This window comes from Lissotriton helveticus, chromosome 5_1, assembly GCF_964261635.1.
Source record: "Lissotriton helveticus chromosome 5_1, aLisHel1.1, whole genome shotgun sequence".
Lineage (NCBI taxonomy): Eukaryota > Metazoa > Chordata > Amphibia > Caudata > Salamandridae > Lissotriton > Lissotriton helveticus.
In genome coordinates, this window is record NC_136065.1 from 512,467,254 (window position 1) to 512,481,887 (window position 14,634).

The 14,634-nt window shown below is 40.0% G+C and overlaps 1 protein-coding gene across 2 annotated transcripts in view; it reads left to right on the plus strand.

The window, feature by feature from the left end:
- CROCC (ciliary rootlet coiled-coil, rootletin) overlaps nucleotides 1-14,634 on the plus strand; it is a 574,059-nt gene that overhangs the window by 338,159 nt on the left and 221,266 nt on the right. For both annotated transcript variants that reach the window (XM_078642848.1, XM_078642849.1), the window contains one exon: nucleotides 8,556-8,715. In XM_078642848.1, coding sequence (XP_078498974.1) covers nucleotides 8,556-8,715 — 160 coding nt within the window. The remainder of the gene's footprint in view (nucleotides 1-8,555; nucleotides 8,716-14,634) is intronic.

Sequence of the window (14,634 nt, forward strand, 5' to 3'; positions counted from 1 at the left end):
AGTGATACTATTAGGGGAGCCAATCTTCAGCTTAACACTCTAAGGAAAATCAAGCCATTCCTACCGCCTGAGGACATCCAGTCAGCAGTCCAATCCCTAGTTATCTCGCGTTTAGAATATGGGTTGGTGACCCTTGCTTGGCTATCTACAGCTAGTTCGGCTCCACTTAGAGGCACTCTGAACTCTTTGGCCAGACTCATCACAGGCTCCAGAAAACATTACCACATCACTCCAGACCTAATTCAACTAAACTGGTTGTCCATCGAATCTAGGATTCGGTTCAAGATATCTTTCCTGCAGCACAAAGCTATTCATTACAACACCCCGTTTACCTGGCAAAAAAACGTATGCTATCTGGCTCGAGTCGGAACTTAAGAAGTTCTAATTCCGTACCATTGAAACCTCCCAAATTCAATAAGAAAAAAACGTACAATCGGGCTTTCTCTGGTCTTGCTCCAAGAACATGGAACGCTCTTCTTCCCGAGATCAGATCCAACCCATCTACTGCCTCATTAAGAAAAACATGTCAAATGGCTACTCCTGAATGACCTTCAACAGCATTAGCCCTGATCCCACCTTAACCGACTTCCTTCTCCTGTTTGATAATCTTGCATACCTTTTGTTCAAAGTGTATTATGTTTCTCCTCATGTGTCCTTTTGATTTATTGCTCTACTGGAACTTTTCAGGTCCCACCAGATTCGCTGACTCCCATGGGTCACCGCTATTATTGTATTTTCCCATGCTCCCCTCTGACCTTGTTATTGTTCAGGTACCTCATTTGTTCCATATTGTTTGTTGTACTCATGCTTTTTCCTCATTACACTCACGCTCATTTGTACAGCGCTCTGATACCCATTTGGGTTGTGTTCGCACTTTATAAAACATTTCAAATAAATTTACATACCTCCGGTCTAACTTTTACATGTATAAAGGCTACACTTAGTGGAAGTGGCTGCAATATCTACAAAACAGACAACATGCTTCCCTATTCAGGATTCCAGTCATTAAAGTGGTCCTGGAAGGTCTTAAAAGAGTCATTCCTCCTAGGGTGCCACCAGCTCCCACTTGGAATCTCAGTATTGTATCAACAAAATGAATGGGCCCTCCATTCGAGCTCCTCCACTTCAGTGCCCTGCAGTTTTTATCCTGGAATATGTCATTCCTAGTTGCAATCAGTTCACTTGGTTGTATCAGTGAGCTTCAGTCATTAACTTTAGAAGAACCCTTCTTCCAACTACATAGAGATGGGGTGATACTGGGTACCAATCCTAAATTTCTTCCAATGGTTGTGTCTCTATTCCACATTAATCAATCTATCAAATTGCCAGTATTGTTCCCCAACCTAACTGAGTTGTGAAAAGGGCTCTACACACATTGAATTAAAACGAGCCCTCATGTATTATATTGATAGACCCAAATCATTTAGAAAAACACAACAACTCTTTGTTGCCTTTTCAAAACCACACAAAGAAAGGGCCATTTCTAAATCAGGCATTGCATGTTGGATTGTCAAATGCATCCAAACATGCTACGCAAAAGCTAACTTTCCCTATCCTTCCTAGAGCTCACTCCACTCATAAAGAAAAATGGCCGTGTCAGGAAATATACCTTTCGCTGACATATGTAAAGAAGCTACATGGTCTACTCTGCATACATTTACAAAACATTACAGTGTAGATGTGCAGGCCAGTTAACAAGCCAATGTAGACCACGCAGTTCTGTGTACATTATTTCAAATAACTGTAACCCCCATAGGTTAGCCACCCCTTATGGAGGAGGACTGCCTTATAGTCTATGCAAAGCATGTGTATCTACAGCTACACATGCCTCAAACAAAAAATGTTACTTACCCAGTAAGCATCTGTTCATTGCATATAGTGCTGTAGATTCACATGTGCACCGCCCTCCTCCCCAGACACTTCTGTTTTTTGCAGTTACTTTAATAAAATATCACAAATTCCTTTCGCATGCCATCTCACTAGACTGTGTTATGCTTCACATTCCATCCTCAACCGGCTTGCGGGAAAAAAATCTAACAATGGAGTCGAGGACCATGCGCATTACCAGCAAGAGGAGGAGTCCCTCTAACTCGTGACTTGAAAGACTTTCTTTGAAGAAAAACAACCTGCACGCATTCAAAGCCCAACACTAAATGGCAGGATTATCCTAAGCATGTGACTCTACAGCACTACATTCCTGTTTTATTAATGACCAATTTTGCTACTTTTGTGTTATGGTTTTGTATGTGTCACTATCATTTCAAATGCAGATCAAACAAATTAGGTATTTGAGTTCCCTGGATTAGGAACAAGAACCTGATACCACTTTATTACTGCACTTATGTGCGTGCAGGAATCTGTTCCACTGTCCTCCGAACTAGGTGCTAAAACCATATACTCATCTATTAGCAAGCTCATACTAGGTAGAGGAACCTCATGCATACAGATTCGAAGGAACCTCTTAATGACCGTTCACACCACAAGGTTACAAGTAGGAATCTTCCATCCACCCTCTACTAACCCAGGCATGATCTTCTTAGCCACCTCACAGCACCCTACGCTCTGTGCAAGATCTTGATTCCTATCCTCTAGCACCCCAGGCATCGGGCAAGATCTTCATGCCTTCTACTAATTGAAGAAATGTTCCTTTCTACTTTTTGTCACTGTATGGTTGTGTGACAGGATTTCACATGCTAACACCCTAATTTCCCCGACCAGGGACAGCAAGATACTCCCTTTGAGTTATTAAAGAATGATATGCCTAAAAAGGAGCCCTTTCCAATAACCATATGCAAAGAAAATTGGGAAGCAGGTGATGTGTTAATGATTGCACTGTTTTTGCTGTCTGTCTTTGGGACTAAGGGACTGATTTAGAGTTTGTTGTATAGGTTAACCCATCACAAATGTAACCAATATCCTCTCTGCCTTATTACAAGTGTCATTGAATATAATGCACTTAAAAAAAGCAAGCAGGATATCTGTCATGTTTTTGATTGAGTAACCTGTCCACCAAACTCTGAATCAGTCCCGAAGTCATAGAGGAAGTCCAGAACCCATAGTTTTGTAAGAAATTGGATTATTATTTGGAGTTAGTGGTTACCCAACTCGATCGTATAATTACAAACCTTGTAGGAGTGAACCCTCAAAGTCACTATATTAACCTGAACTCAACCCTTGGTAGCTTTGGCACAGAGCAGACAGGCGTAACTTAGAGTAATGTTTAAAGCCTTTCTGCAGTATCAAAACAGTTATAAAGTCAAATTGTAAAGCAATATAAATCCCAACCCGAATTAGAAAACTAGAGTAAAATGTAATAAACAAAATAATACCAAAAGGGCAATAATCCATTTACAGGCTACGGGCATATGGATTTTTAACGTTTTATGTAGAAACCGCGCCAATAAGCACGAAGTGCCTATGATAATCAATGGTTATGGTAGAACGAGACTTGGATGCATTTTGCAGCTGACCATTAGAAAGCATGGATCAAATACACCAACCAGGTTCGCCCTGGTGAAAGATGTTATCTTCTGACTTAGTCCTTTAATTCCCAAACCACCACAAGAGTACACTTCTGAAGCCCCTCTGGACCTCAGGTGAGGCACTTAGAGACTCACAGCAAATGAGGCAGAGGACAATAGCTGGGTCCAATCTACGGCTATTGGCCGCTATTCAGCTGGATATTTGCAGGAAAGGCCTTTCATAGCTTGTTTTTTCATTATAGCTTCAAAAAGAGGTTAGCCTTATGATCCTTGGAGTCCACGGTTTGTTCTGAGTACAAGAGGAAGCAGGTCCAGTTCTTCAGGGCTCCTCTTTGGTCACAGAGAGCAGGTCTAGTTCCCTTCTATTCTTCTTCAGGTCCAGGAGAATTCCGAAGTGGGTGGCTGGACGTGCCACATCAATGCCTGGCACAAGTTAGTAGGTGGGAATGACTCTTGGGCACACCTTAACCAATGAGGTAAAAGTTCCCAGGTCCAACTCCACCCACTTTGGGCATTTTAAAGATAGTTGTTGAAAGTTTTCAACTACACTAAACTTGGGGTCTGAGAGCTGGGGCATGTGTGTGAAGTGACTAAAATCCAGTATGTGGCTGTCACTGTACACCCAATAAATCCAAAGACAGAAGTCTAGTGGATAAAACCGGGTTAATCTGAATCGAACATTGATTACACAAGAACTGCCTTGCCATCCTGTTATCTGCCTATCAAGTGCTCCCAAAGTGTAAAATGTAAACCCAGCAGACCATTCAAACAGGATTTGACACTGCAATATAAAAAAGGATACTCACAGCCCTACCCTACATATTCTGTGAGATTCAAGTAGAGTCATCTCTGCCCATTCAGCTCAGTTTATTGTTGGTCCTGGAAAGCATTTTTCATCTTTTTGGCACCTATTAAGGTGCTACTCACTGGCTGAGAGAAGCTTGAAAGCAAATGCAAATTAGCCTGTAGGAACTTCAGTCAGAGCAAAGGTAGTTTTCCAAAAGTTAATTTTCCTTAATATTTACTTACAGTCCAATTTCAAACTTGAAATGTATTTGTAATAATTATTAAAAATAGTTGTTTTATTATGTGTCTAGTTAGCCTCATTCCCGATTTACAGTGTTAGGATTTTAATTTGTTCTCTGGTTTTCTAAATAGGACAACTAGGCCTTCCACAGTAAAAAAGTGCTTTTGGTTGGTAGTCACTGTAATGACATGCTAACATTACATTTCTACTTGTCCGCCTTAAAGATACTATGCAGCCTGCCTTGTAGGTAACAATGCCTACTTATGGATGACTTAGTAACATGTAAAATGGAGGTTTTGACCTACCAAAAGAGTTTATTTTGACAGGTCAAGTTGCATTTTTTCCCCTGCTGCAGTTCCGGCCACTGAGGGTAGGCCTGAAGCCATGTTTTACTCTGTCATTATGGTGGATGGCACAATAGTGACGTTTAACTTACATTTTATACCATATGATAGTGTCTTTATATGTAAGTTAAATATACCAATTAGGAATCTGTCAGTTCAACCATGTTTAAAGATGGAGCACAGACACTTTATCACTGGTTAACAGGTTAAAGTGCGCAGAGTTCTAAAGTCAGCAAAAGGCAAAAACATACAATGACCACACAGAAAAGGCTGTTTCCTACAATGATGCACCATGGTGCATAAGAGGTCAATGTAAACTTGATTCTATGGTGTTAAAAGATGTGAGAAGAAACTTTTCATGTACTGCCTCGCCATTTTACCAGTCCAAGTGATAAAAAGAGAAAGCTAAACACCTTCTACAAGAGAGTCAACAAGCTAACCTCATTCACTACTTGGCATTCTGGAACTATAGCACAGGATGAAATCGCTAATCCCTTTTTCTTATGACAAGACAAAGTCAAAATTACCTTCAAGAACAGTCAAACCAATCTTTGCGTGTTAAATTACATTGTGTTAGGTTACTTATTTTTTCTAGATGGGAATCTATCATAGCTAATTGCCCGTCACAATGGAGCCTCTTATACCAATTCCCTATGCCACTGGTTTTTACTTCATATAGGAGAGTTACCATCTCACTCATCGGATCAAATAATCCACCTATATCTCTTCTTAGAAAGTGGACAATTTGTGAGTATTCAAAGAACGTTGGTCGCCAGGGAGTAGTTACTCTAGCTAGTACTTCTTGCCACGTAATAATTCTTTGCTGAACAACGAAGTGCCTTAACTCCCGAAATCCCAAATTCTCCCACATTATTATATGGCTGTTTCTAATTTGGAGGCCCAAACAAAAACACTCTCGTAGACTTAAAAACTGGGAAGCTGAGGAGATAGAATTTCTTTTAAAAAAGGACTGCAATCTAGAGAAGCATTCTTTCAAGGTCTTATATCTTGTCCTCTTTGGGAATTTTGCAGTCTTTAAAAATACCCGAATTTGAGAATCAGACTCTTGTATCATTTTTTCTAAGAAGAAGCTGTCTCGATTATTTTTTGAGCCTATCAGACCTGCCACTATATCAAGAAAGGCTGCCTCATAATATGTTCTTAAGTGTGGCAGAGCCAGTCCCCCCTGATCGACTGGAAGTTGGATCACAGACAACTTAACCCTCGGGGCTTTCCCCCCCCAAACAAAACTTCTGAACATGGTTTCCATGTCTTTAAAAAAGGTTGAATTCAATTTGATTGGGTCATTACAAAACAAGAATACTAACAAGGGTAAAATCGACATTTTAATCAGAGATACTCTACCAATCAGAGTGAGTGGGAGTAAAAGCAAAGATTGGGAAACCATAAGCTTATTGGGTTATAAATCATTACGGGCCGCCAATTTTAAGAGGATGGCATTCCTGTCCCGCTGGCTAGCATATTGGACTCCGGAGGCACTGGAGAAAAGGTTCCCGGAGGTTAGGAACAAGTGCTTCAGATGCCAAGCTGATAGTCAGGGTGGATGGCTTCATATTTTCTTCACTTGTCCTCAACTGAAATCTTTCTGGGAGGCTATTTTCTCAGATATTAAGGCAGCTATAGGGAAAACACTTATGCCTTCAGCCAAATTGGCCCTCTTTGGTATATGTAATGATAGAGTGTTTCTCAAAGATGCGGAGGAAATGTTTGTATTTATTTCTTGTGCTGTTGCCCGCTCCCTAATTCTCCAAAATTGGAAATCAAAGGAACTTCTTTCCCATTTGAAATGGCTTAACAAAATGAGGAGGTCATGGAATTTTGAAAAAGCTTATGCTGGTAGAGTGGGAGCAGTAAGGAGATTTGAAATTAATTGGAAATATTTTGAGAATTTGCAGAAAAAAAGGGGGGGGTCAAGTTTGTAATTAGATTGAATACTGATAAGAGGCCTGTATTATGCTTAAGCAGTCTTGAAGTGTTGAAAGGGTTTATCAATAAGTCACAAGCGCACTTTAATTTGTGGTATTTGCACTTATAGTAATTTTGAAGCATTAGCACTTTATTTTAGGTTGGATTGTACTGTATTGCATTTGCACTTTAGGACCGAATTTTGCGGATGTTGCACAGTGCTTGTATTTGAAAATGTAGATATGTAGTCTTAATGTCATTGACTGCTTATGGCTCTTAAGTATTCATAATCCTCCCTTTTAATCTGTTTTTAATAGAAGAAGCTTTTAAATACCTTATATTCACTTCCATTGTCCAAATGATTCCTATATGTATTGTACCTTATCTATGCTCTGCTCAATAAAAAAAATATATAAAAAAAAAGAACAGTCAAACCAAAGCTAACAAGTTCATCAAGACATCTGCCGACATCGTGGAACAAGAGTTCTGTCTAAAGACACAAAACTGAGGTAGAAGGGATGGGTAAAGCCAAATTTGGGACCTGATTTCTAAACCAATGTTCCTAACCTACCTTTTTACTGCTCCTCTCTTCTTAGAGACAGGTAAAATTGTGGCTATTTTCGTGAAAAGCAAAGTGGTGTTTTATACCCTTTCGAGGAGCAAGGTCATGATTCGCTGTGTCACGTTCCCCAAGATAACTACACCACCAATGTGCTGCCACTTCATTCTTCAGTTAGCGAGGACAGCAAAACCAAGAACAGAGATAGCTCAAGTTGATTCTCAGTTTACATTGAGCTTGCAAGAAATAACCACCGACAAATGTGTGAAGAAAATTATTTTAGTTGGCCATACATAACACACTGCTATGGGTACCCTCAACAGATATATTCTAGCTTCAGGAAAGGGGGAAATTATCAACTCAACAATGAACATTCCTGCTAACCTGTATTTCTTCTCCAAAAGAATTAATTTTAACCATGAACAACTGATCCCGCTTACTATTTCATTCTCTATATTATCAGTCATCACAGTAATCTTTCTCAACAGCAACCTCTTCCCTAGGAACCTTTATTGACCCAATATAGTTCTTAACCACCTCAACCCTGAAGAATTTATCCAATAAAAACAATGTTTTACTTTCACAGGTAAGCACTGCAGGCAACTATATTTCATAGCATGTGAATTTATGTATGGTCCCATGCTGGAGTAGGGAATGTTACTTACCTTTGACAAGTCTTCTCCAGCATTCATATATTTCAATGGTACAGATATGATCTCCTTTCCTAACCAGTGGGACTTTTAGAGAAGGTCACTTCCCCCTTTTCCATGCCCTAAAAGTGGAAAATGGCTGCAGAAGGTGTAGCTTATTGACAGTCCACTTGGTGGCTCAGAGAGAAGAGCCCAAAGGCTAAAGAGGGAGTGTTGAAGGGAAATGGTTTATGTTCTTCTGTGTTGTTAATGTAATGAGAAATCCTAGCTGGGTGATGGAGGCTATTTCATATCATGTGACTCCATTTAAGATACCAATGCTGGAGAAGAGTTGATTCAGGTAAGCAGCTTTTCCTTCTAGTATATACGAGCCGAGTATGCCTTTTAGCACCTTTAGAATATATGCTTGAAATCTGATAAACAGCTTGCATTGACAGGATAAAGGCAGGAATCTACCTATTCCTGTGTGCAGCTATAATCCCCATAGGAAACATGTAACTAGTGCAGTTTCTAACTTACCCTCTTTTCCCTCCCCTTTTGATTTGTGTGCACATCTCTTGATGTCAGCCTGAAGCGAGCCAATGAGGAAAAGGAACAGAAGCTATCCATCTTGGAGGAAGCAAGGTTAGTTGTTGAAAAGGAGGCGGCTGATCTGCGGTCCAGCCTGCGGGAGGTAGAAAAGTCACGCCTGGAAGCTCGTAGGGAGCTACAGGAACTAAGGCGACAGGTAAGGTCCAGCAACATTTCTAGATTAACTAAATCACAAGTTAGGCATTCATATGTTGAAATGTCTGTTAAGGAACACTTATATGTTCATGAGGTAGGAGGGTGCATGAGGCCTGTGGAGTACCACAATAGATTAGTAAGTCCATGGCAGAGCTTAGCCCAGGCCGTGCCAGCCCAGGTGAGTCCACAGTTTTCTTGCCATGTGCTGCATCACCAGGAATAGGTTCCAGGTAGGTGGAAGAACTAATCAAATAAGTAAGATTTACAGGGAGTTGCAAGAGCGAGAGAGGAGTCCGCACAGTACCTCTGTTTTCAGCATGACATCTGTGCACATGGGTGGTTGTGGGATAAGACCTGTTTTGCATTGACTATGTAGAGTGCTGCATGAGGTAGCTGTTTTCTGTGCTTTTTATATTGGTATGGTCTGCTCATTCAGTCCCGGGACTATCAGTTACTTGGCAGTATTTGTGATGGAGACTGTTGTTATCCATTTATGACCCAGCACCACCAGTACGGATACACTTATATTGAATAACAACTTTCTGATTTTACGTTCTCTATGGCAGAAGCAAAGTCGAACTTCAAACTCTTATTCTAGTTAGTAGTGGTCACATGCTAAAAGAGAGCACGAGTCAGTACACAACAGTGAATATCCAGTTGGCGCAACAAATATTTGAAGACTAGAACGGTTCTCCTTGATATGTAGAATAGGACTACTCAAACAATTAAGTGCAAAAATAGAATGTGCTAGCAACTTCAGGGCCAAGAATCAACCCAAAAAGAAGTTATAAAATGTACATGGTTTGTGCTAGATTTTCCAGGGCTTTGAGCCCTATAGTCAATGTTTTTCCCTTTTCATGAAGCCCCCACCAGCGGTTCCTGTCACTGGCAGATGTCTTCTTTACGCTAGGTTGAAGAGTCCAAATCAGGAAGTATCAAAATGGCAACCTTGAGAGTAACAACTCATTCTGCTTCCAGAAATCTTAAGCTGAACTCCTTTACACCGACTGCCCACATTTCTAACAATCTAATTCTGCTCCTTATACTCAGCATCTTTTAAAGATTCAGTCAACAGCTACTGATTTTTCATTTTACATGCTATTTAAAGAAGTATCAAAGGAACAGAGAAAAGGAGAGCGCCTTCTCAACCTGACAAGGAGGGAGCTGTAGCTGATTACTGGCTACAAAAAGTGACATTGGCTCCCTGTACCCACATCTGGCAACTCTCATGGTCCCCTGTTGAAAGAAAGTAGCCTGGCAGAGAATCTCTATTGAGCGGACAGTTGCCAGAATCCTGACATGATCAATGAGACTTGAACCTCCCAAAAACACTACTTCTCAGCTTCTCAGGGCAATACCTCCCTCAGGGATTGGAATGCTGTGGCTCGGGGATGCCAAGTGGCCTTCGATAAAAATAGAGCTGAGAGGTTTCAAACCATATCGGAAGACCTGAGAGAGACCATCAGGATGTATCTTCTCAGTCTGATCTCGTTTTTGATATTCCTCTTAATATCCTCTCGGGCTGCATCTGTTCTTCCAGGATTGGTAATGGTGGTATTCTTTCTTTAGTGCACCACTGAAAGTCATTAAAACCCAAAGGAGTTGTGAACAAATTTTGGATCCTGGCACGTAAATTTAAGTTTTTGAAACACAAGTGCTGTTTTTAAAAAAAATTGCTACATCCAACTTTTACTATAGCTCTTGCACCTGTCATGTTACAGTGTACACGGAAACTGTCAACCATAAATCCAGGAAAGAAAGTTAAATTTTTCTGCTCCTGTAAACCCGATTTATGTCATAGGGTGGCAGTAATCAAATATGATTTGAGAGTATTCTTTCCCTAGGAAAAGCCATTGCTTTCCCTCACACTCCTTCGGGTCTCTGGTTCACAATTATTATTTCTAGTGCTGGTCACAATTGTTTCCTTAACTGTCAAGACAAACCTGCAACTACCACTGCGGGCTTTAACACATCTTGATGCCACTGCTAACTCTTCAGTTGACAGTTGGTTTGGTCCAAAGGCTTCAAAATGCTTTATCGTTCCTGGGACCTGTGATTGAGTTGGCTACACATAAGAAGTAGAAATCACTCCCGTCAGGCGTCTGTAATTCTGCACTACACCTTCAAGCTTAGCCCTCTCTTTATCTTCTAAACTGCATAACTTTACCAGTAAAAACTAGGCCCCTTCATCTTCCTCATCTAACCAGCCACTTTTGCACTTCTTCTTAGTCACTACATTTCCTCCATCTACTAGTTCGGACCAGATATCTCTTTCATCAATGATGAAGTAAACTAGCTTCCTTTGTCTTTACCCTCTTTATTTTCTAACATTGCTTTGAGCATGTGGTTACTACTTCAGTCAAGCACAACCTAAAGCTCTTGCTATTTTGCTATATATTCCATTACATCAAGTTTCGAATCACTGAGCTGATCAGCTGTCCTTGCTTAAGTTATGGTCTTTCAACAGCTTACCAGAAGACAGACTGTTCACCTGATTTTAGGGCCTATCAAAAGTACCTGATATAGCACTATCTCCCATGCAAATAACGATGTTTCTTTCTATAGTTTTGCACCCTTAGAGGTCATGCTATCTCAAAAATCTACTCTAGGTTCCTAAAACCCTGCTAGAAATTTTTGACCGTCACTTAAAGCGTCTGATTGTCGCTTCTCCTTTTTTCTTTGAAAGACTATCTCCTCAACTTTCCATTTCGGCTTGCCTACCCTTGTAGCACAGCCTATAAAGGCTGGGGATAGTATCCTTCAGAGTACATGACAAATCCCAATAACCAACAATAATCACTAATTTAACTACTAACCTGAATTCTCTCCGATGCTGTACTCAACAATGATGGTGCTGCTAGTCCCCTATTCTCTCTATTCTTAATGGTTTTAATTGTAAATAGGCAGAGGGCCGTTTTGACCCTTTCTTTTTAGTAAACGGTATTAGTTTAATTCTGTCTTAGATGTTTTATATTTTAAAAATACTTATTTATTGTACAAAATCTTTCTAAAATTATTGTCGCTACGATTATGAACTATCACTGGAATCACCCTTCCTATGTGTTTAAGTCAAGTGTCGATTATGTGTAAACGGTATGTTTTTATCCTTGTGCTTTCTAGGTCTAAACGACAGAAATAAAGTAATAAATTAAATGAAATGAACTGCTAACCTGAGGTTCCTGAGCCGTTTTCTGCCCAGCATAAAGCATATCAATGCCTTCCATGGCGGGTAGTAAACAACTTCTATTCTACTCCTTCATTCAATAATATTTGACCTCTTTTCTCTCCCATATCCAGTGCAGCTGCACTGGGACATGGCCCTGTAGATTGTATCCAATCATCTACTGCTATCTATCATGGCCCTGTATATTTTATCCAACCATCTACTGCTATCTATCATGGCCCTGTAGATTTTATCCAATCAGCCACTGCTAACTATCATGGCCCTGTAGATTTTATCCAGTCATCTCTGCTATTTGTCAAGGCCCTGGAGATGTTATCCAGTCATCTACTTCTATCTGTAATGGCCGTGTAGATTTTCTTCAATGCCATCTTGTTTTCACAATTTTATCTACTCCGACTTTGTCTGAGAACTCTTGCACAGCACTAATTTCATTCTGTAGGGTTTTGTCCCCCTCATTAGCTTACCCCTTGGCTCTGTTCCCTGCCAGTTTCTTTGACCCTCTGTCAATTTAATTCTCTTGAAGGTGCTAAACAACATGCACTCACTGCCCTACTTCACCAACAAAGTAGCCCCTTCAGACTTTTGATAATCCTAGTGGTTGCTGCCTATTCTGACACCAGTATCCGGTTATACTACTATCCTCAGTTTTTTCTCTGCAGTAGTACTGAACTCGTCAGGGTTCTCCCCCTTCACTTTCTGACAAAATCCCCTTCCCTTGAGGCCTCTCACCCTGGACAGAAACGGTCCACTCATTGCTTTTTCATCATGTGCCTTTCAAAGAACCTACCTATTCCCATTTTACTGACATAAATTCTAACATGGCACTCTCCCTAAGCTTGGAAAGGCATTCAAAAGGGGGGCCTATTACAAACCAATAGTGCTTCAACAAAATGCACTACATTCGTTCTCTGACTTTGCTTCACGTTCATTCGACATCTTTCTTCCTTAATGATTGGACATTTTGCAAAAAGATAGACTGTTCAAAACTGATGGAGGCCTAGCCGGCAATCATAAAACAAATGCTTGTGTGAAGCCATAAATTCATACTAACTCTGCTTGGAATTGTCACACAGAACAAAACCTTCTATTTTTGCATAATCTTCCATCCATTAGGGAATGCCTCTACATCTCCAGAGCAATTAAACCATTTCCTACCTTCCATACTATTCCAATACTTAATTAGTATACCAGTAGATGATTTTAACATTCCCTGGACCATAACTAAAAACCTTCCCACTTTCAGTTTATCAGAAATATATTCTTCATATGACTTACCTCCTTTGCAACTCAGTGCAAGTGCAACAGTCTCGATCTGATCATAGACTTCCAGGATACTATAAACGTTGAAAAACACATTTAACTACGCTGGTCGGACCACTTAGTCATTACCTTTTACGCCGTCAATTTAGAATTCTGTGTAAATAATTAAAGTAATCTAATAACATTTGGAGAAGACTCATAAAGAACATTTCCCATATTGTACTTTTCAAAAACCTCAGGGCCATAAGTAGTACTCTTCAGGATACAGAAGATCCGTCAAACTAATACAAAACTGCACCAGTGCACATTATGGACAAACCAGTTCCACTCACAGTCATACCTGTCAAAGAAAGAGCCTTCAATGGTAGGGACAACAAATAACCTAACAACAGTAAAAGAGAAACCATAAAATGTGAAAAAGCATGTGGAGACCATTACAAACTGCTGAATCTTTACCAGCCTTAAAACACATTCACATGGACATGATTATCAAGACAAAAATAAATCATTGCAGAGAACAACTCCATAAAGCAGCCAAGTTTCTCAAAGTTCTGTTCCAGATAATCAAACACTATGTCAACCAAATCTGAATTCCAAGCATCACTGCGTCTTTTACGAATGCTAACAGAATTGTCAACTTCTTCGAACAGAAAATCTCCAATTTTCTCAAAGAACTAAAACAAAAAATACAAATTGACTTCTGAAATCCCACCAAGATTGTCATCCTTCAACAATCTCGACCTCCAATATTTATTGAAAATCTTCAATAAAACCTTCAGCCTGCGTTGATGACCACATTCAGAGTCATTATAGTATATGCTTAAAACATTGCCTTTTTATCCATTTTCTGAAGAAACCCAGCCGTTACTTTCACGACTTCCAAAATCTTAGACCAGTAACCAAATTGACCTTCTTTGAAAAAGTAATTGTAAAGACTGTTTCCATTCAACTACTGGCTCATATTTAAAAACATAACCTCCTAAATGCTTATCAATTAGGATGTCATCCCAGGTGCTGCACGGAAACGACTGTTTGCACAGTACTGGATGACATACTTGGAAACCTTAGAAAGGGGTGACTCTTATCTTCATGGTATGCTAAACCTTTCTTCAGCATTTGATAGTATACACCATGAAACTCTTCTCACCATCTTATCCTCCAGAATAGGAACTGAAGGTCATGTGCTGAAGTTGTTCTCTGCCTTCAAGATAGATCTCAGTTAGTTCAAATGGTTCCTTTAGATCTTCTACTTTACCAGTAAAGTGTGGTGTACCCCAGGGTTCAACATTATCTTTCTCCTTATTTAATCTATACATGGAAACTCTGAGTACTTGTGTTGTCACTTACTGTTTTAGGTGGATCTCTTTGCTGTCCATGTGATGAGGTCCATGCTATACGAACACCACAATAAAATGAAATTAAAATAAGGTTGAGAACACTACACAGTCCGTAGCCCAATTACCAAGTCTTTATTTT